At 40.8% G+C, this 26,675-nt stretch overlaps 4 protein-coding genes across 4 annotated transcripts in view; 1 reads left to right on the top strand and 3 right to left on the bottom strand.

The window, feature by feature from the left end:
- dchs2 (dachsous cadherin-related 2) overlaps nucleotides 1–9,842 on the bottom strand; it is a 32,358-nt gene extending 22,516 nt beyond the window's left edge. The window contains exons 1-4 of the mRNA XM_056372249.1: nucleotides 7,441–9,842; nucleotides 3,937–4,128; nucleotides 3,541–3,772; nucleotides 1,672–1,908 (exon numbers count right to left, since the gene is read on the bottom strand). Of these exons, the coding sequence (XP_056228224.1) occupies nucleotides 1,672–1,908; nucleotides 3,541–3,772; nucleotides 3,937–4,128; nucleotides 7,441–9,186 (2,407 nt within the window). The 5' untranslated portion in view covers nucleotides 9,187–9,842. The remainder of the gene's footprint in view (nucleotides 1–1,671; nucleotides 1,909–3,540; nucleotides 3,773–3,936; nucleotides 4,129–7,440) is intronic.
- Nucleotides 9,843–10,682: 840 nt separating this feature from the next.
- LOC130166564 (uncharacterized) lies at nucleotides 10,683–12,691 on the top strand. The gene is made up of 4 exons (XM_056372251.1): nucleotides 10,683–10,955; nucleotides 11,083–11,283; nucleotides 11,503–11,708; nucleotides 12,522–12,691. The coding sequence occupies exons 1-4, from the start codon at nucleotides 10,819–10,821 to the stop codon at nucleotides 12,689–12,691; spliced, it is 714 nt and encodes a 237-aa protein (XP_056228226.1). The 5' UTR covers nucleotides 10,683–10,818.
- On the bottom strand, nucleotides 12,687–18,428 carry plrg1 (pleiotropic regulator 1). Its single transcript, XM_056372250.1, has 15 exons — nucleotides 18,289–18,428; nucleotides 17,955–18,061; nucleotides 17,197–17,333; nucleotides 16,879–16,929; nucleotides 16,674–16,767; nucleotides 16,467–16,557; nucleotides 16,256–16,354; nucleotides 16,046–16,138; nucleotides 15,597–15,746; nucleotides 15,388–15,489; nucleotides 14,645–14,747; nucleotides 14,390–14,498; nucleotides 13,808–13,947; nucleotides 13,423–13,616; nucleotides 12,687–13,323 (listed from the first exon to the last, which is right to left on the bottom strand). Exons 1-15 carry the CDS (start codon nucleotides 18,295–18,297, stop codon nucleotides 13,264–13,266), a joined length of 1,539 nt encoding a protein of 512 aa, XP_056228225.1. The 5' UTR covers nucleotides 18,298–18,428; the 3' UTR covers nucleotides 12,687–13,263.
- A 1,380-nt stretch (nucleotides 18,429–19,808) lies between these two features.
- Nucleotides 19,809–24,743, bottom strand: fgg (fibrinogen gamma chain). Its single transcript, XM_056368986.1, has 9 exons — nucleotides 24,479–24,743; nucleotides 24,335–24,385; nucleotides 24,043–24,229; nucleotides 23,780–23,864; nucleotides 22,851–22,981; nucleotides 22,291–22,424; nucleotides 21,182–21,366; nucleotides 20,676–20,953; nucleotides 19,809–20,484 (listed from the first exon to the last, which is right to left on the bottom strand). The coding sequence occupies exons 1-9, from the start codon at nucleotides 24,539–24,541 to the stop codon at nucleotides 20,297–20,299; spliced, it is 1,302 nt and encodes a 433-aa protein (XP_056224961.1). The 5' UTR covers nucleotides 24,542–24,743; the 3' UTR covers nucleotides 19,809–20,296.
- Between the last annotated feature and the right edge of the window lie 1,932 nt (nucleotides 24,744–26,675).

The following is a 26,675-nucleotide window of genomic DNA, read 5'->3' as shown; positions in this document are numbered from 1 at the left end:
ATAAAACATTAACACACACAGCTCACACACTCAGTAAAGCAACATTAAGTAATTACAGTGCAGGCCAGCAGATCCTGTTAATCCCTTCCAAGTGTTTGTGGCACCTCAACAGTGACAACAAACCACTGAAACAAGCAGAGAGCTTAACGGCGCCCGACCCCTGTCAAACACGCCCAATTCTGTTGTTTCTACTTTAAGCTGAAGCGTTAATCTGCTAATTGACTAGACAACCTTAAATGACTGTCTAGTGTAGTGGAGGGGACTGAGTGGGGTTAGTTGCACATAACAAGTGGACTATGAAGGGATAATCCTGGAAAACATGGGAGCTGTGAAATCCCTCCAAAGAGAGAGGAGGCTGAATGGTTTATGATAAAATATTAAAACAGAATAAAACCTGCTGTATCTCCTTCACTCAGAATCCTGTTTTTCCTTTGCATATTTTAAAATTTTGTTCACTTTTACCTGCAACTACATCATGTAAAATCATACAAATTTAAATACTGATACAACAATAGATATCTTCATAATAACAATGACAAAAAAAAAATCCTACTCCACTCCACGTTTATGAGAAGATTATCTTTGACCTGTAAGAACACCGACACAACATGTGGAACGATCGTCTCGGACCCCTTTATCATCTGTCATCTGCTCCTGAGGCTAAGGAGGATTAAAGATTAAACCGCAGCACTCCTCTTTGCCTCTTCAAGTCTGCAAAGAGATTTGAGCAATGACAATGATCGCTCAGTTGTTTTTTTCACAATCATCTGTCAGGACAAAGCCCGCTTAAATACGGCTTTCCTGCAACATCCAGAGTTGGAGAAATTTGCTCTTTAAATCAGTTTAGTTAACTTCATTTCAGTCATTTAGTTTGAATTGAACTGGGACCATGAGAAAAGTCAGTGTTATTAGAAGTAAATAAATACTGTGCATTTGCTTAGGCTCCTCCTACTTATAAATCAGCTATAAGACGTGCTCTCAATGTGGTAGCAAGAGTTTTTACATGAATTTCAAGACTAAGTGTTCATTTTTTTCACACCCACTCAACTGAAACTAAGTCTCAGAATCACCCGACAAGCATTTCTTACATTTCTTTTAACTACGAGAGGAAACTTGCACAGACATAAAGAAGAAGTGACGTTGCTTTCAACTGGGTCACTGAGGCCATTTACAACACATGCTTTGCTGTTTTCCCCCCTCTCATAAAACAGCAGCCCCCCCCCCCGCCCCTCATAAAACATCAAGCCAGTTTCATTTTAATCAAGAATATGAAAAGAATCTTTTCCCTCACAGTCCCGCTGTTTTAACTCAGCCGGGTATGAGGCGACAGATCAGATATAAATGCTCTTTTGTGGTTTAATATATTTATACCTCGCTGTGTGGAACCGACTCGGAAGGTAACATGAAGTTGCAATTAAACAGGATTGTGCAAACTTTAATTCTTTTGATCTAGAACAGTGTGTGTTAAATGTGGCTGCCATTTTAGTTGAATGTCCTAATTCTGAGTGTGTAATTTCATTTATGCTCATGAGAAACCTTCTTAGAAATTATATCTTATAACTCTCAAAGTTGCCTGAGAATCATCAAGCCACAGTGTTTTCGTATGAATCCATCACCTGATGTGTACAATAAAGTAAATAAGCGGGACATGGCCCGGAAACACACACTCACTCGCTGGGTTTATGGCCTCCACCGTTCCCACAGAGGTCCCTGGCGGCGCATCCTCGGGCACAGTAAAGGTGTAGCGTGACCTCTGGAACACAGCTGGCGCCTGAGCGCTGCGTAAGACATTGATGGTGACCTCTGCTGGTCTGACCGAGGTCAAGCCCTCCCCATCCTGTGCTGTTATCGAGAGCTTCACGCCGGCTGCGCCCAGGTGGGTCAGAGTGGAGGACACGAAGAGCATCCCTACGGTGACAAGTTAAGTTTCAGTCATTAAGCTTTCCTCATTGAACCAGTTAAAAGTCTCATTGAAATTAGAGCAAAACTGGTTGATCGCTGCTTCCAGCTCCTTTAATGTGAGCATTTGCTGATTTTCAGTTTCTTATTACTGTAAACTGAATATTTTGGGTTGTTGGTTGAACAAAGCAAGGTGTTTAAATACGTCACCTTGGGCTGGAAAATTATTCCAGGGATTATTGACTAATTTCTGGCATTTCACAGACTTTAAATAGAAAACCTTTGCCAGATACATTTATAATGAAAATAATTTAAAATTTAAAACTTCCTTTTAAAGAAATGTCTGACCAAAAATATCTGGCTAAAAAACACTATCAAAAAAATAAACTACAGACCAACAATTCTGGACAAAAAGAGCACAAATAATATCCAGTTAAAATGTACATACAGATAATTTGAAGTTTCAATGACCATGAAAATAAATTAAAGCAACTCTTTCTATCTATTTTCCAAGCTGATTTATTTAAAATGTCCTTTGTTTCTGGCTAAATTAGTACATCAGTAAGAACTAGGGCTGCACAATTAATTGAAATATAATTGAGATCGCATTATGGCCGAGTGCAATATCCAAATCACAGGATCACTGCAATTTTTTGATGAAGGTAAAATGTGTCACAGCATTGTTGTGCATTGTTAGCACCATAAGCATTGTGATGCCTACAAATCATTTTCTCCAGACATAAGGTGTCGTAAAACAATAAACAATACTGTGGAATCTCCTACAGGGAGCTCAGAGAATCTAAAATACTGTTGATAGCGTATCTGGTCATGTGCAGGTACAGCAACCTCACACCCTTAAAAGCAGCTTACAATGTTAACCTTTCTCTCTTTAGTTAAAATTTTATTCAGTGTGACATTGTGGCTTATCTTACTCTCTAAGCTTTGGGCTTCCTGCACCCCTCCTGCTGAGCAGTGACACCGCCAATCATATCAACGGGACTTACTTCAAGTAAGCAGTTGTTTATCCCTGAATACTGGGCGTGCCAGTCACACAAGTTACTTACTGACGAGAGAGTGGATCTACGCCACAAGTCGCTGAAGCTTGAGACATCATCCAAACACGGAGTAAAAATACTGTGAGATACAACAGTCGAATGTTTTGCAAATCCCTGTGTTGCTGATTTGATTGTGACAGACTGACTGGCTGGAGAATGTACAAAGAGTACATGGCTTAGGTATGGTGGCCCTGAGGGTCAAAACACAGCAGTATTTCACAAAACACATCAACAAATCACAAAAACACAAACACACACAGATTGGGACAGACAAAGACGGGAAATGTTGCTTTTCAGAAATGTTGTTGTGTTAAATTTGTTAACGCAGTCTGAACTGTTTTCTCTTTTGTGTTTTTGCCTCTCAGGGCCACCGTACTTGCATGAGTTACGGAAAGATAGATAAATCAAGCTCAAGGAAATAACTTTGGCCCACAAATAACTTTAGGATCCACTGCACTGATCTTGAAAGAGCTGCACGTTATTTGTTTTTTTGTTTTCTTTTCACTCCGTCAAAAACAAAACAATCAAACGATAAAGCTGCTGATGATTCTGTGTATCTGTACCTAAATCCCTCACGCCTGCCTACCTGTCTGTTTATCCAGTGCGAACAAACTGGACATGTCACCGGGGAGGATATCGTAGGTGACCTGTCCAAACCTGCCGGAGTCTCGGTCAGTGGCGATAACGTTGAGGATTTCTGTGCCGGGCTGCGCGTGGCTGCTGATGCTCATGGTGTACTCGTCGGGGTTGAACACCGGAGCGTTATCGTTCAAGTCTTCTATCTCAATGTGCACGTAGGTTTGAGCGCTCAGGCCTCCCTGAAAATGGAAAAGTAAGAAAAGAAGTGAGTTTTGTTTTTTGGTTTTTTTGTTTAGGAGCCTGATCCTCTTTATGATCACTGTGCAGGAAGTCACTCATATGAAAACAAAGGCCTGGTTTTAGAGTATGCCGAAAAAAATGACCAATCAAAGAAGCCGCTCACTGGATCTTCAGCTTTGACCAGAATGTCGTGGACTGTCTGTCCCGCGTCGCGATCGATATCCTGAGAGACGCACAGCTCTCCAGTCTGGGGGTGGATTTGGAAGAGGGGGTGTTGGTCCTGCTTGTCAAAGCCATCAGACAAAGAGTAGAGCACTGTGCCGAAGTCTGGGCTGTCTGCATCTCTGGCAACAACCTAAAAGAAAAGTAAATAAAAAAAACCACAGTTAAAGATCCTAAACAACTAAAACACGATCATGAACATCTGAGAAGTGATAATGAAAAAACACAGACGGTGTGTTCAGTGTTCACCATGAAGGTTGTATCTGAATTTCACAGATTAGACTGTAATTGCATAAAATGACTGACATCATCAAATAGCAGCCTTCAGACTGCCTGCTGTGGTAATATTTCAAATAGAGATTCATCCTCAAAGGGTTCTCCCAAACCGAAAGGAGGCCACCACATTACTGCGCTTTGATCAAAGACACGGCTTTTAACTTTTACATGGAGCATAATCAACATTAAATATCTTCTTTCACTTTGTTGTGATTTATATTTAACTGTAGCCAAGATGAAAATAAATAATAGTAACAAATGTTTAACTTTCTATTAAAAAGCCAAATGGCTCTCAAATCTTTGAGAAGCTGGAACAAGTGACGTTTGGACAATCTTCGCTTGATAAATGGTTTCCAATGATTAGTCATTTCCCAGAATAGGTGTCCAGTAATTTTCTGACTAATTATTTCAGCTCCAAAGTTTTATATACTAGTTTCCATATGTAGTATGTTTCAAGTTGACAATTCATTCACTGATTATGCATAATGAAACTCATTCAGTATCTTTGTAGTATGTTATGTCATCTTTCATTAACAGTGTTGCGACACTGTAGTAACAGCGCCATCTGTCAATGTTTAGCTGTAGCCTCTGTCGTAACTGAATCAATGTACTGTATTCTTGTTCCGCCTGAAAAGGTCAACGCAATAAAAGCATTAAAAAAAATCCCCATGATCAAAGGGTGAATGAGCGAGCGACACTACGGCGGAAAAACAAGAAACAGCCACACCGCCGAGTGAAGACACGTCTCAGATCCGACAGAGCTCTTTCATGTCTCCGTGAGCCCGTGACAGGAGACACACTTTACAGACCAACCGCTCACTTTCCAGTCATAAAGATGATATCACCTCAGGCTGCATGAACTCTGATCAGAGGAAGTCGTAGAGACACGGGTCAAGGTCTGATTAGACACATAACACACCCCGGCATGCTTTGAGCCCACATTAGATCAGTGTGATTTTATGTAAGGTTACATGAGCTATAAAATATCACACATTAATATTCAGAGTCATGTTTTTAAGAGTATTGCTTGAGCATCCTAATCGTGGTCTGTGTCTTACTAATGATGGTTTTCGTATTGATCCGAAGCTGAGGCAGTGGAGAAGGTTATTTTATGGTTGTACAGCTGCCAAGAAAACAACTTTAAAATCCTGGATTTCTAATTATATCAATATAAAATCCTCCATAGCTGAGAGCAGGGATTCCATATTGAGGGACAAGGACAAGGACAATAATATACAATAATAACTGCATTAGTTTTGTTTGACTGCAGTCTTCCTGAAGGTCTCCTGTGTCTGTATTGTCTAGTGCCCTTCTGTTTGTTTTTGTTGACTCTTCTCTTTTGGCAATTGAAATAAATTTGACATAAAAGTACATATCTATAAAATGATATTCATTGTTAGAGGGTTCATCATCTGTTTTCTGTTGCATCAGTGTGAACTGCACAAACCACACATGTACAGTTGCAGTGGCTAGATTTCTGAAGTCGCTTTTGCTGTTGTTGTTGTTTTGAGTCATTTATCGGGAAGAATTCCAAAATATTTACAAGTCTCCACTTCATCTGAGGATTTGCTGCTTTTCTTTTTTACTTAACAATACATTAAATATCTTTTGGTTTTGGACTGTTGAGGGACAACAAGAGCTAAATGTTTGTCACTATTTTGTTTGACTAAACTATTAATCTAAATAATGATACTGAATGAATGAATGAACGAATGGATGAATAATTAACAGATTAATCGATAATGAAAGCCGCCTCAGTAGCTTTCACTTTTCACTTCTCTTTTACCTCAGTGGTTCACCATCCTGTTTCTGAGAAATGGTCACTATGACAGACCTCTTGAGGATTCGCTGTTGTCCATCGTTTGCATATTAAAGGTGTATATGGAGCAACACCAATGTAACTGCATGTGTATAATCTACTGTTCATGAAGGATCTTTTAAAACAATTCCCAATTAGCTTGATCACTTCCTGTGACTCATTTTGCTTTGATTGAGTTCTTCACTTTTCTCATGGTGTTTTGTTTTGCCATCGAACAAAAACTAAAGTAACACACACTCCAACGTTCAGCCTGGTGCTGGATCACTATACAGCAAGGAGACGTCACTGAAAAACTAATTTTACAATTCATTTTTTTGTCCATGTTGTCCATTAAATTTACAGAACTTGCAGTGGTAAACACAACTTCTTTTGTAATGGGCTTCAGCTTGTGCCAGGCAGCAGGAGTGTGGTACCAGGCATCACATCTGTCATGTCAAAGCCACAGTGCTCAACTGGAAAGGGCGTGCGTGCGTGCGAGCGTGTGTGTGTGCGTGTGTGTGTGTGCGTGTTGTGTGTGTTTAGGAGGAACACTGAAGGCTTTGTGAATACAGACTGAAGGCTACTTTTGTCTTATGAGACGTACGAAAAAGTGACAGCAAAGACAGAGAGCACGAGATGTCGCATGTCCACAGTAGAGACTTGTTAAACTGCTCTGGTTCTTCTTCTTTCTTTTTTTTATAAAACCAAGCTCGTTGATAAACTGAGTAACTGAGAGGAGTATCAAGTCCAGAGTAAAGCTGTCTGCTGGACTGTGTCGTGGAGCAGCGGTACCATTACCACCGTAATAATACCATATTACCACTTCATAGTATGCAAAAGTGATTTTTGGTTGTCACATTAAAAGGTAAACGATCCAGTATTTCACAATAAAAGATCAGGGACTACAGTTTTGAATGTCTATGATGACTTCAACTAACATAGTGTCTCTTGTTTGTCTGAGCAGCCGTTGCCTCATCTGAATGGAGACCTACATTTCATACGTGTAGGCCTGAATAGGATGAGATAAAACTCGGGTCATTCGGCCTTCTTCTTCTTCTCTGTTCTTGAATGTAAACTGAATAAAAATAATGAAAAAAATAATAATTTTGTAAAGCAGAACTTTTTTCCTCTGCTGTGTCCAATAGTCTCACACTAATTAGATCTATATTATGAAAAAAAGATTGTCAAATTTATCAAAAAAATTGATTTTTCAGGACCCCAGATGATCTCTTCAAAATAAAAAATGCCCCCAAAAAGGTTTTAAAACTATGCTGGGGTAGAGGCAGAAATCTCTGATCTTGGTCTGTGAGAAAGTATGTTTTTGTAATTTGTGTGCACTGATCCTTTAAAAGGAAATATTCTCCAACATACTTGTAAGAAGCAGCTTCCGGGGTCACTGTGCTCGGGTATGGACACGTTGTACAGCTGCTGCTGGAACACCGGCTCGTTGTCGTTGACATCCTCCACCAGCACAGTGACTGTAGCCGTGGATGACAGAGCTGGTTCTCCTCCATCTGTTGCCACCACCAGAAACCACACCTCCATCTGTGCCTCTCTGTCCAGAGATGCGGCTGTGGTGACCAGGCCCGACTCTGGGTCGATGCTGATCAGACCGTCCGGGCTGGACTTGAGGACGGAGTACCTGACGTCTGAGTTGACGCCTTCATCTGCATCTCGGGCCTGCATCTGGATTAGGGAGCTCCCCTGGGGAGCGTCCTCTGAGATGCTGATGACGTATACGTCTTTCTCAAACACCGGCTGGCAGTCATTGGTGTCGGCCACCTTCAGGAGGAAGACCGTCTCGCTGCTCAGGGGTGGGCTCCCAAAATCTGATGCTTGCACCTTCAGTTCATACAGATCTTTGTTTTCCCTGTCTAGCTCTGCGTTGACACACAAAGCGTACAGAAAATCATCTGTCTGCTTCAGGTTAAACTTCCCATCTCCTCCCTCAAGGGTGACAGTGACCCCCTCCTCCTCAAGGTCAGGGTCTGACACTGAAATCCGGGCGACATAGTCCCCAACTGCTGCTGCCTCTGACACCACGGCATCTCCCGTCTCACTGAGAAACAAGATGCTAATGGTGGGACTGTTATCGTTGATGTTGAGCACTTTTACACCCACAAAAGTGCTGCTGTACTCAGGCTGAGCCCCGTTGTCGCTCGCCCTGATGATCAACTCATGAAAAGCTTGGGTCTCAAAATCAAGCGGCTTGTTGAGGTAAACCAGCCCTGTGGTTTCATTGATGGAGAAAACCTCATTGGGGTCACTCTGGCGCCTGTTGATCTCATAAGTGATTCTGCCATTGTCGCCCAGGTCCAGGTCGGTGGCGTGCACTTGACAAACGGCGGACATGACCGGAGCATCCTCAGGCACCGAGGTGTGATATTCAGTCTCACTGAACACAGGCGGGTTATCGTTCTCATCCAGGACGTGGACGTTCACCTGAAGGGTCCCTGTCCTGGCCGGGATGCCGCCATCAAAGGCCTCAATGGTTAGGGAGTAATAGTCCAGTGTTTCTCTGTCTACTTTGCTATTAAGGATGAGATCCAGGGTCATGTGGTTCTCAGATCCGCTCCGATAATCCAGGTGGAACAACTCCCCCATCTCGCTCTCTGTGATCCTGTATCCCTGGGTACCAAACTCACCCACATCCTTGTCTTTAGCACCTTCAAGCTGAAACCGGCTCCCTGGGGGGCTCAGCTCTGATATTTCCAAGTCAACCACCCCTGAGGGGAACACAGGTGAATGGTCGTTCACGTCTTCCACCTCTAGTTTCACCTTGATCATCTCACCTGTGAGAGTGGCTGCAACGAATTCATACTTATCCCTGCTCTCTCTGTCCAGGATCACGGCTGTGGAGATGATCCCCGTGTCTGCGTCTATTTCCAGGTCTCTGAACACGTACGAGTCCCTGCTCTCTGAGATGAAGAACCCAGTACTTGGCTTCCTCAGCCCCGCGCCCAGATCTCCAACGATGGTTTTAGCGGGCAAGCCCTCTTTGACAGACAGCGTCAGGTTGAACACCTGTCCGCGTGACGGCGCGCAGAGCAGCCACAGGACGAGCGTCTGGAGGAGCCAAGCTGCGGCATTTTTGCGACCCATTCCTCCTTCACGCATGACTCAAGAACTCTTCCTTTGAGAGTCCAATTAAGGCTACATATTTCCCTGCCAGACTCACACTGACCACTCACGTTTTAGAGGACTTTTCCAAACAAAACCAGGTAAACGCACGGTGCATTTTCGAGCGCGGGAAAGCAGCCCGCAGTCATTCCCCATCACACTATTTCAGCGGCTTAATGTTGCGTGATTTTGAAGACTTGGAGTCCACACATCCAGGAGCGCAAATCCCCTTTGGCTTCTTCTTCTACACATCACTGCACCGAGTGGCCACAGAGTCCCAACCGCGCCGCGGATGAACACACCTCCTGGCAGGCGGCACGTCCCACGCTGATCGGCTCCATCTGTGGACCTGATTGCTTAAGATTTAATTAGGCCGGGAGATTACCTTCAGTGCCGCGTGCTGACAGGTGGCATAGTATGTTTGACCTGTGGGAGATCACAAAGGGAGAAGGAAAGTGGAGGAAATAAAGATAGAACTCGTGAGGAATCTATTCTTATCAGAAAGTCCAGCTAATTCAATTTATGATTTAAGTCTCCTTATTTTGGTGAAGTATTTAGAAGAAATCCAACTTACTAAGCGGTTTAACGAGGTCCTTTTGGGGTTTGGCGCAAGGCCGTATAGTGTTAAAGTGGCTCCCTCTACTGGTACAAATGAAAAGGGGAACTGCAGGTCCTGCTCAGTACTGGAGCACTTGCAATAAACAAAATGTCAAGTAGATTTAGAGCAAGTGCAGTGATGAAATAAAATTAAAAAAAGAAAGAAAAAAATTGCTGTAGAAAAAACTTTGTTGTTGAATGAATAGAGTTTGCACCTTTACAGACACATACATACATTTAAGTTATGATTTTTCACCTCCTGTTTTTACTCTCCATTAATTGTTTAATTTTTATGTGTTTTTATGGAAATCAATCAGTTTGTCAACTAATAATTTCAGTGTATGATGCATATAATAATAAAGCTTCCAATATAAAATGATTTTACTCCAAATTAGTTAAAAGTACTGAAGAAATGTGCACATTTAGTTTATAAACAGGAATCTCATCTCTACAAGTAAAAGAAAACTGAGTAAACATAACAACATAGAACATGTGTTCAAAATTACTTTTTAAAATTATTTTACATTCAGTGTTGCTGTAACATTGAATTTAAATAAAAAACAAATCAACTTTGACTATGTTGACTGAATGTGACATATATGTCAAGTGTTTTGCATCTGAATGACATCATTTATTTTACTGAGCTCAAAACAACACCAGATATAGAACATGTTAACTTCTATATCAGTGCATTTTCTCAGGATAACATATGAGACCTTTGAGAAGCTGCGGTTCATTCATTCCTTGGTTGCAGCTCTATACACGACTTGATTGTTACTGTGAGCCCCGGTTTTGCTCCTGCAGGCCGTAGTAGCCACACCATGCATCGTCCCACCGGTGCAAGCAGGAGCTGTAACCAGGCAACAGATGTAACCTGGGAACCACACCTGAGTAAACAAGCTGCATAACTACTGACTCTGCTTTTGTCTTGAGTTGGTTTGTTGAGCAAACTGAAAGAAATCTTGCCTCAGCAGCTTCACGCAGGATTATTTTCAGATCAACTTGAGTTGAAAAGAGATTTATTTTTTAAAAATGCCGTCTCATATTATGCTCTCGTACCAGTGGGATGACCAGGCTCTTGTGAAAAAGATCTACGACCGGCTGAAAGATGATGGGCTGCCGGTGTGGATGGACATCGAAGGAGGGGTGACTGGGAACATCAACGACGCGTAAGTACAAAGGAATGTGATTATATGGTTATATATGTTTTGACATATTGTCTTTACATCTCGGATATACCATGCATTATATACATATATTTACTCTTTAAACAAAATCCGTGTGTTTTGTTTTCAGGATGGCTGCAGGTGTGGAGGAGGCCGCGGTGATCTGTCCGGTCATGACCCCAGCTTACCAGGCGTCCCGCAGCTGTAAGAAGGAGCTGAACTACGCAGACAGCAGGGAGGTGATGATCGTGCCGGTCATGCTGGCCAACAACTGGGAGGCCAGTGAGTGGCTGGGCCTGATCACTGCGGGCCTGCTGTGGGTGGACTTCAGGTGAGGAGCCGTCTGAAAGTGACAGGTGAAAAAAAAAGTTAACGCCCCTTCAAAGGGTTTGAGAGGTCATTGTAAATAACCATATGTAAATCTTATAATTGTGTTTTAATATCATGAAGATATCTCAGTATTTCTGTTGTAACTGAGGAAGTCTTCACACATAAAAAAGGAATGACGCGTTGAAACAAACAATCTGCCGTTCATGCCGTCATCTTCTAGAAATGCAGAAGAGGATGAGGAGCTCTTTGAGATGTGCCTCAGGTCTCTGGAGGAGGAGATCATGTTTAACGCCGGTCACCTCCTGGCGGTGGAGGAAGCTACCAGAGAGGAGGTGGATGAGCCGGAGCCGCCAAAACCCCGCCTGAAGAAGAAACCGGGCCGAGGCTTCCGCCATGCCCTCTCAAAGCTCTACATTCACGAATCAGGTGCATGTGGACACTGAACACCAACAATGCACTTCGAAATACCACTTAGACGACTGCTTTACTCAAATTACAAAAAAACAAAACTTCTCAATTACCCAGAGCCACAAGGATTTTAGAGATACTGAGGCTCCCTTCAGATTTAAATACATTCAATGCCTATGACAGGATAAATACCAGCTGTAAATAGCATCAACATTTGGTTTGATATGATGGAAATCTTAAGGATAAAAACTGGTCACAGAACATTTCCCCCCTCATTTAATTTCCTTGGTACTAGATAATATTATTATTACTATTATATAAGAAAACTATTAGGAAATTAGGAACCTGTAAAATAAATAATTATCATTATATATTAATATAAATATATACATTTTTTTTCATAGTCCTCTCCACTGTGCCAGGAATACAAAATTTGGTAGAAAATACTTTATAAACCTTTATTTATTCTATTAGCTGAATCTAAAAAATGGAAAAAATTACATCTAAAAACTATACAGGAATGTGTCTTTACTGACATAGGGGATAAGAGTTGTTTTTGAGAAACTAGTTCCAGTGAAAACTGTTCACAGTGAAGTCTCTGGAACATTGTGTAAACCATCCAGTAAGTAGAACATAATTTGTAAGAAGCTGTTGTTGAGGTTTTAAAAAGCTTTGGTGAGATATTCTTTCTGTGTGATGGTGTGAAGCGATGTGCTCCTGAGACTTGCACACTGAAACCAAACTGCGTGGTTAACAACGTTTGCATAAATACAATCTGTTATTATTAAAACAGTGTTATGCTTTCTCTTGCGTCATGACTCGTGTTTACAGATGAGCAGATAATCCACCCGACTAACGACAGCAGAAACACAGTGGAGCTCGATGAGACACCTGGAGATCACTGTCACTGGGAGGAGATCAAGGGTCACGGCTGTAAATACTACAGGAACATTGTGACGAACAGATACCTGGGTACGAACAGAAATTCATCAGGAATGTGAAAAATGTGGTCTTTATTAAATGGAGCAAAATAAATTTCACATTGCAAGCCAGAAAAAAAAAGGGGCAATGTTTGTTTCCAAGCCTGTACAACTCTCGAGTCAATACAAAATAATATTTTTTCTACCGCTTTTTCAACGCGCCGTCTCTCCCTCTGCAGGGTTTGACCCGAGCAGGGACGAGGTCCACTCCGAGGCCAGTCCTTCTGTGTCTGAGGAGTGGCTGCTTTTGGTGGACGAGACAGACCAGAGCCACCAGAGGGCCGTCATTATCAAGAACAAACACTCAGGGAGGTTCCTGGCCGTCCAAAACGGCCACCTCACTGGACTAACATCGTATAATCAAGACTGCAAGTGGTTTTTAGAATAAAGCAGACTGATCGATTCTTTTTTTAAAAGATGTGGTCGCCTCTGTCAAAGACACATTTGTTATGAAGAAATCTGCCTCATGAAAAAGCACTAAACAACCATAATTTGATGGGTGTATCTAATAACAGGAAGTTTGGTAGAAATAAAATTCAAAATTTAATTTTGTGACAACGACAAGCGCAACAAATAAAAAATAAAAAAAATCCTTAGAATCTTTTTCTCTTGAGGATCTCTGGTTTCCAGTTGATGGGATGGCTTTCTTCTGTCTGCAAGAAAAAAAACAAAAACAAAAAACAGATTTATCAAATTATCTGGGAACTAGCACAGAAATATAAATGGACTTTAAATATGATGGTGAAACTTACAGCAGTGTCGTCCTCTTTGTACACTTTAATGGTCTTGTCGGCCTCGGCGGTGATCAATCTGCTTTCGGAGTGGTCGAACAAGCAGGCAAAGATGCCCGACTCACTGTCCAGAGATCCAGGCTGCACAGCTGCATGAATCCTCTGGAAGTTGTAGCCCGTCCTCCAATCCCACATGTGGATGGTTCCGTTGTCAGCTAAAGAGAAAACACAAACGTGTGTGTGTGATGAGTCTTGATGTGTTCCTGATGCAATAATGTAACCACATCCTGTATAATCAAGTCAAAACTGACTCAAATAAAAACATATACCGACTCAAACGTCTATTATCTGTGTGAAAAAATGTACTTTATGGGAGGAAAACAACGATGTAGGTAGTTATTAATACCTCCAGACACCAACACGCCATCGGAGTTAACAGCCAGAGTGTTGATAATAGCGTTGTGGCCTGACAGGTTCTGGATGAAGTTGCCATCTGGGAACATCCACTGCTTGATGTTGTCAGCAGAACCAGACGCAAACGTGTATCTGTAAAAAAAAGAAAAAAAAGAAAAGAGGAAATAAACAAACTCTTTTTGTTTCTGTCATGGTGTCACTGAAGCATTTTGAACCCCTGGGGTCGAACGTCTTACTTTGCCTGATAACCATGTCATTCCAGTACAACTGCCACAAATATTCATTATTGCTTAACCTGATTCTTTAGTTTTGGATCAATCTTGTAGAACTACAAAAGAAATGTCCATAAGAAGTTTCAAGAGCCCATACTGTCTGAACAAAAATCCAAAATTCATTCTATTGAGAATGATAATAAAACATCTAAGAAGCACGGAGGCCAGCAAACATTTGACATATTAAACTGACATACGATTAGCAACAATTAATCGTATATCACTGGATTCATTCATTTCCAGTTGAGTGACTATTAAGTGACTAATAAATACAGCACTACACTTACTACGTGTTAACTTACTGTCTGGGGTGCATCACCAGAGTTCGGACGGACTTCTTGTGGTTGGTCAATGTCGCTCTGGTTTTTCCAGCGATCAAATCCCACAGCCTGATTGTTGAATCGTGGCTGCCTGCAAGAAGTGTGTGGGTCGCCAGTCAGGGATGATAATGAAAACAGAGCTATTGAGCAACCAACTACAGAGTGGAGACAGCAGCAATACCAGATCAAAATGAATGATATGGTTGATATTCTTAGATAGTTGTAAAATGTATTTACCTGTGATGATTTGTGGCTCTGCAGCTTGGCATCTCACTGTGGCCACAGTGTTGGTGTGGCCGGTTAGTGTGTGCACGTTAGCTTTTGTCCTGATGTCCCACACCTGTGTGGATAGAAAGGAAATCCAATTGGTCCTTGATGCCTCTTTACTTGAACATGACATTTAAAACATATTCAACAGCAATAGGACTTTAGGACTTTATACTACAACTTGAATGGACTGCACAGAAAGTTACACCGGTCACGTGACTCAACTGAACACTACATTTCCTCTTTCATGAAACAGGAGACACTAATGCTGTTTGAACTTGAGAGCACAGCACATATGAGTATACTAAGTGAAAATGCAGGTCTCTGTTTAGCTCAGGGCAGAATGAGTGTCTTGTTTTATTGTTCTATAAGTGGTAAAACGTGGCAGATGCAGATATCAGAAGTTCATTCGTGCTCATTCATGCCTATCATGAAGACCTGAAGACAAACCACGGTCTGGAAATCACAAAACTGTCTGACAATTTTTGAATTCCACTAAACTTTTATCAACATGGTCTGACTCACTTATGATACTGCCAATGAAAATATAAAATCCAACTTTAAAATAAACGTTCCTCCTCGTTCTGATCAAGGAACACAAACTGTGTGTATGACCCGTCTTTTCAAATAGACCCTGAACCTGACACGTGAAATTTCTTCATTTCAACACTTCACCCAAACATTCAGCACAGGACACGCAGAGTACAGTTTACCCTTGCTGTGGCATCCCTGCTGCACGTCACCAACACATCAATGGTTGGATGTAGATCTAGGTCATACACGGCGCTCAGGTGCCCGTGGTAATGCCTGATGACCTAAAACACAGATTTATATTATTGGGAGACATTGAAATTGTTAGTATACGACCCATTCAAAGTTTTAAAGTGAATCCCTCTGAATAATCTCATTACAAGGGTTCTACCTTGTTGTACTCCAGATCCCAACATTTGACCTGCTTGTCTTCACCACAAGAGAACAGGTAGGGGCTGCGGCTGCTGACCGCCACACCACGCACTGTACTGATGTGTCCGGTCAGGGAGAGTTTTAGCTTCCCACTGGCCAAGTCCCAGATCTGTCACGACAAACAGCAGTCCAGTCATATTAGGATCATTATAGAAAACATCAGGAAAGCTGAAGAACAAAGGATGTGGCTGAAAGTGTCAAAGCGTCGGAGAGAGAAGGAGTTTTGACGCTTATGTTATTGTAATGTAATTGTAACTTTCATAACTAATTTATCTAAATATCAAACATGGTGGTTACACAATCAAAAATGACAAAGATGACCAAAGGACAGGCTTTCTGCATAATGAGTGTTATTATTTGTGACAGTCTATACACAGAGTAGTAATTGTTATCTTCTACTTTACTCACCTTTATGGTTCTGTCAGCTGACCCTGTGACGAACCACTGATTCCCTGGCTCCACAGCGATGGACCTCACCCAGCCAAGGTGACCACTGATGACCTATCGGACAAAACGCACTGCTGTTGAAAACAACACAGGGCACATTCCAGATGCAGACTTCACCTGGGTGAAATCAAAGAAAACACCACGTAAACTGGAAAAAGTATCTGTAGCTACCCGAAACAGTTTCCATGGTGGATGCCACTGGGGTTTGGGCATGGTTGGCGCTTTCCTCATGAGTGCAGAATTTCTGGTGCCGCCTCCTTCCATGAGCGACTGAAAATAAATTGTGATTTATGATTAGCTCTGTACTTCTTTCCGGGATATTTTACAGCCAGGATAAACAAGATATCACATCAACTGCACGTGGAAATCCTCTGCGACATACCACGGCGGTGGAGTGAGGGTGAGATCTCTCTATTCCTCCCGCGTGTCGATGGATGTCACCAACACTGGCTGCTGTGCGGCTCGCGTCCTGCCTGTCATTCAATAAATAAAACCGATTATTATTAAGGTTTTCATGTGAGAAATTGTGCCAAATCCCGAAAAAGTACTTTACTGAACTTCTACAGTGTGGTGGAGGATAAAGGTTTACCTGGCTTGTGAGGGTGGCAAAGCCAATGCCATGGAATGGATCCCTCCATCACTGGGATTCCTGTGCATCTTTGTGTCGGTAGTCAAGGCCACTCCTGTTGAATGAAATACTGATGTGATACTGGCAACGCTGGTGCAGTTCAGTGAATGGGCGTGGAAAACTCAGAAAACATGCAACTTGGTTAAAATAAGAGCATCACACATACCAGGTCCAGAGGGGTACGCATGTGTCCCGGTGATCAGGTATTCTGGGTCATCTTCCAAGACACATTAAAAATAGATACATTAGTGAGAGAAAAAAAAACACTTTTATACAAGAAACTTACTTTAAAATCAGCTCAAATAAACTACAACTGCATCTGGAGGGATCAGCAGGTTTTGTGTGACTTTGAGGGAATACCAGAAACTATTTTTCATGTGACATTCACATTACACTTTGTAATAAACTATTTATCTCAATGAGTTTTTAAGCAATCTAATGCGATCATATTGTAGTTAGCATGCAGAGTTAATTTCCTCCTCACCTGGCTGTGTGTAGCTCTGGTGGCTTTGCATGCTGCCTGAAAGAAGTGACACCCTGTCTTTGCATTCCTTCAGGACAGGCATGTGTAAGACTGCTCCATACTCCGCTTTCAGTTTCACATCCATCTTTACCTTGTGGCTGCAAATACAGGAGACAAAGATGCATCTTTTTTTTTCCTCTTCAAAATAACACATGTAACCAAACCGGTGAACGAGATCAAATCTTCTCTCATAGCACTTCTCCAATCAACAAGGTACGTAATTTGCCCAGTGATGCCCAAACTTTTCCATAAAACTGTATTTCATTACACCACATACCCTGGTTTCCTTGCAAACATGCAAACTCTCATCATTTGGTCTTGTCTCACAGAAGTCAGTCAGAAGTCTGAACTTTCTGCTACTCGACATTATTTTCCATAATAAGATCCTAAAGATCATATGGTCTCTGTACCGCCCAGGCAGGTAATCAGAAAAGGGGTAGCACAGCAAAAGCCCCCAACATCAATATTATTAATCCAGTAGTAACTAAAGTTCACAAATAGATGTAGTGGGGTATAAAGTAAGGTATTTACCTCTGGGCTGTGGAGGAGTATAGGTATATAGTAGCATAAAATGGAAATACTCCAGTAAAGTACAAATAGTAGAGACCGATGAGAGTTTTAAAACCAGTGTAAGATTTGCGAACCCTTTACTGTACAGTAAGAAACAATAACGTTAAAGATGTTCTGCTGCTGGTTTTAATGTAAATCGCCAGATTTACCTTTCATCGTCCAGTGCGATGGATTTCGCATGGTCGGACACAAACATATCATGGGTCCTTTTGAGAGACCTGAAGACCAGAGTGTGGACCGAGTGCTTCTGGACATCCTGAGAAAGAAGAGATGTGTTTTAAAAAATACCGTTTTTAACAGCACAAAGACGGTGACCTTTTTAAGTTTCCCAATCCTTTGCTGTATGTTATCCAAACAACAAAACGTAACGTAAACGCAACGCGTTCCAGTAAATAGCCGGACCCAACCCAGTGGCTTTCCGTGCGGTAGCGTCTGAGCGGGAGCAGAGAAAAAGCCACGAGAGGACTTCAAACATCGACCTACCTCAGACATTGTGGTGATAAATATCCTGATATGACACCGCAGGTGAAGAAATAACTATTTTCAGTAAATGTCTCTTGGCCACACTCGAAAATATATCACAAGCATGAAAACATGACCACCACCACTACAAACTGACGAATGAATGCTCCGGAAGTAAACAACACCAAAAGCAGTAGCTGGTCATTTGTCAGCGCCACCTGTCGGCCAGGAAGGCGAGCTGCAATTCTGTCAAAAATTTACTTTCTTTTCCACTTTTCCACAAGAAAATCTAAATGTCAACATTCTGCATTTTCACAAATGATATATTAATACAATGGATGTAATTGGAGTGAGTGTAACCTGTTGTGACCATCGGCCATAACTTGGTTTTCCTGCCTTGTGTACCAGGTCATGTTTGCCTAACAAAGCACGAGGATCATGGTTTTCCAATCCTTCAGTGCGAAGAAAATGTAGCCCACCTATCTAGTGAAAAGTGTCTGGGTTCCCCTGTTGTGGCATAATAGGACTAGGTCCAAACAATCCTTTTTAGGATAAAATTCTCAAAAACAACAACTGACCTTGGGGACTTTTAGGAGTGGGGAGGCAGTGGGGCTTTTGTGCAAATACCCAGTGTTAGGCCATGCAAAGGCATTTATCATCTTGGCACAACCATCTACAATGAGCAAGATGGAATTTGGACTCCACCAGTAGCTATCGATGATGCACGGGGACAAGTACTACCAGTACACAATGCAAAGTAAATAAGTGTCCAAATGTGAATCAAAATACAGATTACAACCGCACTGTTCTAAAAAGAACTCTACCAGTGTAATAGTTGTTTGGGTGTCTGTTGTAATACTGAAAATGTAACTATAATTCCTGCAATTTGTCTTACAAGCTTTTATTGCAGCTGAAACTGTTTTTCTCAGGTCAGTCCTGTAAAAGTAAGCACGGGTCGTTTTTATTAAATGTAAAAAACCTGTATTGGCTGATTAAGTGCAACCTTGAGCTTTTAGTGAGGAGAATAAATACCAGTCCACTCAGTTAAATTTCTTTTCAAATCAACCACATGTAAATTATTTAATTACATACTTCCTAAATCTATACTGGAATGTTTCCAAGTGGCCTTTAGAAGTGCTTTGAGGATCACTGCCCTGGTCAATATTTTTTAATTATTAATTTTATGGTGACAAAGGGCTGCTGATGGATTGCATTTTGCTGCTTTTAAAGCAAATTGATTTTAGCCAGGCTGCTTTTAATTTGTTTAAAATGTTCTCTGTGGAGCCAAGTCACTCATTAATCAAAAAGCTGAAAGAAAATATGCTGCTATTTTGCCATGTTTGCGTGTCCGTGTGTGGATGTGTGTTATCTATAAGAATATGACCTGGTGTCAGTGAGCTAGAAAAACCCCTGTAGACTGTGATGAAATCCAAGTCATAGGTTCTACATTTGAGAAACAAATAGTTTTAATGATTGTTGACACTGTGTCACAGTGGTTTTTTTTGTGTTGTACACCCTAAGCAAATGAAATGGACAAAATATTTATATTTAAGATGATATTTATTTGAGGGCTGTGCACCGCATTACATACAGTCGTATACTTATGGTGTATTATGACAAAACATTTGAAAGTATTGCAGAGTTAATTCAGACACGTATCCTCTGTTAGCTTTCCCGATTATTTCTTTTTTAGTCTCATCTCCATATTGTTTTATAAAACAGCTGTTTGAAATATGGACTTCACAAGGTAGGTGCTTCCAAACTGGTGCCAATTGAGTCCAAATGACAAACCATATCTGGTAAAGAAAATACATTTATGTAGTGCTCAAAACAACACTGAAGAAGGAAGGGAGAAAATGTGAACATCAGTGTCCAGCTGGGTGAGATCACCACGGCGTGCAAGCATCACATGAAAACACATCATGAAGTCAGAACTTTTCCATGGAGGCATTTTATTTGATCTAAGGTGGTGTCAGTGTTGTTGTGCTGAACACATTAAGAGTAGACTTCAAACACATGTGTTTACTTTTTAGGAATCTCCAAGTCCGGCAAACTGTTTCACACCGGCCTGCTGTTCACCACCTGCTGCGATGCGGCTGAGGGGAATGAGCTTCATGGTGGTCTCTTTCAGCGAGTACCAGCGGTTGTGCCATGTGACCCAAATGATGCCGTTGTCGAAGCCGTATTCACCTGCATCCTTTTCTGTGTACCTGCCACCTGGATGAAGAGAACACAGCACAGTTTAGATAATGATTTTCCACTGTTACATGGATGACGACATGTTTTGGATGATGTTCAGTGGCTGATTTTGTTAATAGAAACATAATTATAGGGCTTTAAATGCCACCAGTCACACAATTGAACATCAGTTAAAGGTTTTGGCACCGATTTCAGCCATGTGGTCTTACCCTGGTAGTATTTGCCGTTCAAATGCGCAGCATGACACCTGTTCATCCACCAGCCAGAGCCGTCCTGCTGAGCACAGTTGCCATCATACTTGTCATTGTCCTTGTCAACGGTACTGAACTGCATGCCGTTGTGAGATGTGTAGAACTTGTCGCTGGGGTCATCTCCAAAGTCGAAGCCATCGAAAGCATCTCCTGCGTCACCGCCAAAGTAGTAACCATAGGTGAGACGGTAATTGTCGGCCTCTGACCCCACTCTGAACATGGTGTAGTCTGCATACCTGGAGAAAGGAGGCCACATAGAGGAAAGGAGGATGCAGTGTTTTTGGTAATCTTTGCGTTATCTTTCTCTTCTTCAAAGGAAACCTCATCGCTGGGGTCATGTTTGCTCTGTAATTGAGTCCCTTTGCTCTCCTCTTATATAACCTGTTATCTTGTGTGTGTGTGTTTGTGTGTGTGTGTGTGTGTGTGTGTGTGTGTGTGTGTACGGTGTGTGTATGTGCACATACCTCTTGTTGCCCTCCCAGTCAACAAGTTCTATCCTCAGCACAGTTGGGAAGTTCGTACTGGAAGTCAGCAGATGCATCTTCTCGTTGCCGAGCCAGAACTCGGTAGTGTCGTCTGGGGAGAGATAACCAAAGCCCTCCTTGTACTGGACCCAGTCCTTGTGGAAGTCCACACTGCCATCACGTCTCTGTGGACACAAAAATATGCTCAGTTTCAAAATAATCATTTGATTACTGTTCTTACAGTTAGTCAACGAAACATTTCCAAAATCTGTATGCAACTCTAGAAAGAGTAGCTCACTAAGGGACTGTGTGAAAATTGGTAGTGAGGAGAGGGAGGTTAGAAAACGAGGAGGGCAGTCTAGGTTTTGTGAGTTGAGAGCAAGTGGGTCTAATTACATGCTTGTTTTATAGGGTTTCACCTTATTAGCTCAAATTTGCATAATTCTGAGTATTCTTAGGACTTTTCTTGCAATGGTGATTTTGGCTTAAAACCTCGACATTTTGGCCTGATGGTGCCACTGAAGGAAAGGTCAAGGGTCAAAGAAAAGCTGGGATTCATCCTCTGGGAACTAAAGTCTTTTGGCCTGAGTTTTTGAATGTCCTTTTTGTACAAAATAATACCAAATTTTGTTTTGGCATTCCCTTGTAAATTTATCACATAATCACTTATGACTGACAGTCAGACATCTGATGTCAGGCCTCGGCAACATCTGATCTAATGAATATTTTATTGTATTGTAAGAGGAGAATATTAGTTTTAAAGTAGGCTACACAACTTTTAAATATCTTGCTTTGCCTCTTTCATTCATTACTGTAAGCACTCAGTTCTCCCATATTATACTGGGATTTGGGAAGTGGGTGTTGCACTTTTATTTTAAGTCAAAGGGAAGATCTAAAATAAATATTAATAACACTCAGGATGGTCTCATAATTTTTGGGCAGCCCCTAATCGCTGTTAACAGCTGTTTGCTTTCAGGAGCGATAAATGACACAGTATTTATCTGGCTATTACTACCAACTTGTTTTACAAAAATAATATATTGGAATCATCCAGTGCAACATAAAGACAGTAAAGAGACATTTTTGTGAATGGTTGCAGGGAATCATACCCTCTGTATCACAGTGAAGCCGCGTCCAAAGCTATCAATCTCACAGTAGACCAGGAACTGCTCAGTGGCTTTCGCTGGCTTCACAAAGTAAAGACCGCTGCTGGTAGCACCTTTGTTTGCAACATCCTGGCAGTCTAATACAAAAAAGAATATGTTAAAACAATAGCTTGGGTTTACACACACACACACACACACACACATATATATATATATATATATATATATATATATATATATATATATATATATATATAGATAGGATAGTTGAATCCTTAAACTCCTTTGTTGCTGTTTATGATAATTATAATTATATAATAGTAATAAGTAATAATAAAAATAAGTAATTAAGTCCACATTATAAAGTTTAGAAAGTCCTTTGAAATGAGGTCACAAAAAATTACATCAGAAATAAATGGTTTACTTTGCACTGATGCACCGTATTGATTTTAGTCTCTAACTAAACAATGAACAAGGACAAATGTTGTTCAGAAGAGGCATGATTGAGAAACTTCTTGTGAAATGGGAATGGCCTGAGGGTCACAGTTGATTTTTTTTTTTACCTGTTCCTGTGATGGGTTGGATCTCAACTGTGTCTTGGCAAGGCTCACTGCATTTCTGCTGCAGCTGAATGGAGAGTTGTTTCAATTCTGCCATTCTCCTCTCGTTGGATGCAATTACGTTCTGAAGTTCACTGGGAAGAGGGAAACAAATCTTAAGTAATTCATGCCACAGTTTCTTACACAGTGGGACAATCATCACAGCGGTGAGAAGCACAAAACGATGACAATGGAAGATATTTTACAAAATAGATACAATCAGAATAAGAAGAAAAAGAACGCAGGAGAAGCAAAATGAAAAAATGACAAATCGAAAAAAAGACATAATCAAATTTAAGTGTTTTTTTTTTCAAAGTCAGCAGTGAGTCTGAGTTCCCCAGTCAATAGGGGAAAGAGGTGTGGGTGGCAAATTACCCCATGATCTGTGTTTAGTCTTAACTGCGTGGGCGCGGAGGTTGGCGTGCATTGACCTGAAGGCGTGGGCAGTAGCGCCAGTTCTGCTATGTAAAACATTTCCATTACAAGTAAAAGCCTTGCATTCAAAACTTTGGAAAGTATGCCTTGATTTCTTGTAGAGTGTTATTTTACATATTGTATTCAATGTCACATGATATTATTGGATTACATTATTATTACTGATGCCTTCATGAGTAAGAAGCATTTTCACATTAAAGTAAATTTTATATTCTTTACACACTGTGTAAAGTCAAATGCATCTTAATTTATAAGCTGTTCATATGTTGTGGGGGAAATTTTTTAATCTGCACAGTAACTTGTAATTTCAGTGGTGAAATAAATGTAAGATGTCACATCATCATTATGTCACTTTGCTGCTGTAACACTGCAAATTTCCCCAATGCAGGACTAATAAAGAGTTATCTTATTGCAAGCGAGCCATTAAAGGTAGAATTTGTGTGCTAATTGTAACTTACAACATTTGTTGTTCCTGCGCAATGATGGTCTTTTCAAAGCGAAGGACATCCTCCAGCATATTCGATGACTTTTTGAAGTATGAGTCTGAAATGAAATATTAGTTCCAGTAATTAGTCATCACCCTTTCAAACCATTCGACCCAGTTAATAAAACTTTCAATATATACAACAGTTTGTGCTTAAGGCGAGCCAAGAACACATTTAAAAAATATATATATAATTGTTACAGACTGTAATTATCTAGTCATATTAAAAAATGGTACCATGTGGGGAACTCTTTTGAGCTGAAACAGTGGAGTCTTTCATGTAGACAATTTTTTCTTCAGCCCCATGGGTCAAATTAGCAATTGTTTCCAGGTCTCTTTGCAATTTCTCCAAATCCCTGGTAACTCCTGGCGTATACCTCAGTAGGTAATCAGCCACTCCACATGTAGTAGGACAATATCTTCCCTGAGTACACATAAAGCAAGTGAAAAATATCAATGATAGTGTGCTGAGTGATAAATACATCCACATAGCAAAACCTCAGGTTATCATCAATAGCTGTTTACTTACAAAGCCGTCATTTGGGTTGCAGATTGACGAGAGACTGTCTCCTCTTATTTGCTACAGAAGAGAAAAAAAAGAAGAAGAAATGATTGAGATGATTTCCTGCACAAGAGCAGTGCATCAGTGTAAAACGTAAACTCAGTGACTTACTGCTGATGAGAAGGAGAAAAGTAACAGAAGTCCTCCTGCCGTTGCGAGAAGTGATGGAGCCATGTTGCTTTAGCCACCAGTTGTGGTCTTGTCTTCTTGGAGAATGAGGAGCAGTTTGACTCTGGGGGGATATTTATCTGAACAAGGTCACCAGCTCAGCGTTCGATAAGGGGTTCATATGTAAACATCCCACTCACTGTGTTCAGACAAGGCTGTGACTCAAATGTCCAACAGTGGTCATTTCCCATATTTGACAGGGTCTGTAACTGACAGCTGTAGTTGGGCCATCAGAACACAGCTGTAGGTGACTCATCGGCAAACTGTATATTTATGTGGATCTCAGTGTTGGTAATGATGACAGAGCAAGTCTAAAAGCATGATGACTAACCTTTGTGTGTGATGGCAATTTTCTTTTTTTTCTCCACTCGGACTTTACCGTCAAACTGAGCTTATTCCAGTTAAGGAACAGGATTGGAACACAGTTTATTCACCTTTCTTATTCAATTTATGATAAAGATCAAAGATGACAACATGAGTCATTCCATAAAGACACAATGTCATTATAACATGTCCACGTAAAACATTAACATTGGCGTGTTGTCAGTACAGATGTGCTAACAAATGCGGGATAAACTTTTAACATGTGGAAGCCTATTTCTGCCTGGAAAATAAAAGAAAATATATTAGGATGAGAAATAAAAGTGAGAAGTTTAAAATAGAACTGTTTGGAATTACAACTATAAAAATGCCATACTACAGGAGACTTCTGTTATAGCTCAGTTTTCTATCAACAGTTCATGTTGGCGTCTTTTAATCATAACCACCATTGTTCCCTTACCTTAACCAAGTAGTTATTACTGTTACCATGACACCAAAGGTCTCCAAACGAACGTAGATGCTGTAACCCAAACTGTGAAGTGTTCATAACCATAACCATGTCATGTTGTACCTAAACCTAATCGACCCATAGTTGATTGGCTATAGCAGTGTAAGAGCAGGAAATTGTATTATTTTATTTTTATTCAACTGTTTTGGAAGACACTGACAAATGATGTCCAGTGTCAGATCAGAAAACGATTACATGTCATTTGTGGTGTGTATGTTGTTGTTAAAACTTGTTGGTATGTGTTTTGCATGGAGCCCATCTGATGCAAACAAAAATACTCCAGATATAGTAAGCTAAAATTTTTTTGAGTCAGGCCTACTATCCAATAATCTCAGTGAAAAGGTCAAAATTTATTCATGGCTTGGTAACTTTGGAAGTTAAAATGAATAAAAACAAACAAATATCTTTCAAAAATCATTAAATATTAATTTTACATCTTCTTTCAATGTCATTGATGGACAGAATTCAGGCATAAATTAATGAATAAGTTAGTTTTAAATTTTTGCATCATTATCCTTGAAAAAAAAAACTTTCTAAACAATGCATTTGTATAGAAAACAACAACATTTCACTCTTAAAGTTTTGTGTATACTGCCATTATGCGACAAATTATCTAAATGAAATGACAAAACAGGTCATTTGTTGTTTTATTATCTGACGCCCTATCGGCAGGCTGATATCATTTGTCTGGGCCTGGACCTTCATCTTCATGATTGCAATAATAAACACATGCCTAAGGAAAGGGAATGATGGTGGCCGTGATTTAAAAAGACAATGCTAACTGTCAGTAGGAAATAAACTGAGATCTCCAGAACTAAAATCCCATGTTTCGGTGACCAGACCCTCTGAACATTGACTCAGTGGCTCTGTAGTTCTGTCACCTGACTTCCTCCTTTGCTCCTGTCATAATCTCTACAGCCGCTGGAGGGCACTTTCTGAAACAACTATCATTTTTCTTGGAAGGACAGTCTGCCAATATGTAAACTGAACGATCTCACGGTGTGTTCAAAGACATCATAATGTATGTAAATGCCATTTCATTTACATATCTCATTTCACACCTCCCGGACAGTAAAAATGCCATATCACCTCACCGTCTCAGTCATGTTTAGCGTCTCCACACGGCTCTGGTTTCATGCTCCTGGGCTTATTTTGAGTCACAGTTAATGGAAATACACGTCCTCTCTTGTAACAGATGAGTTTGAAGCCTTTTCTCAAAACAGGAATGTGCGCCTGCTGTGGATTTTGAAGTGAAGTGCAATGTTTTTCAGTTTGACTCAGGATTTTGTTTTGTTGCAGTTGTTAATTTGC

Source organism: Seriola aureovittata, chromosome 3, assembly GCF_021018895.1.
Source record: "Seriola aureovittata isolate HTS-2021-v1 ecotype China chromosome 3, ASM2101889v1, whole genome shotgun sequence".
In the NCBI taxonomy this organism is placed as follows: Eukaryota; Metazoa; Chordata; class Actinopteri; order Carangiformes; family Carangidae; genus Seriola; species Seriola aureovittata.
Note: the sequence above shows the minus strand (reverse complement) of the source record. Positions and strands in the feature narration are given on the sequence as shown.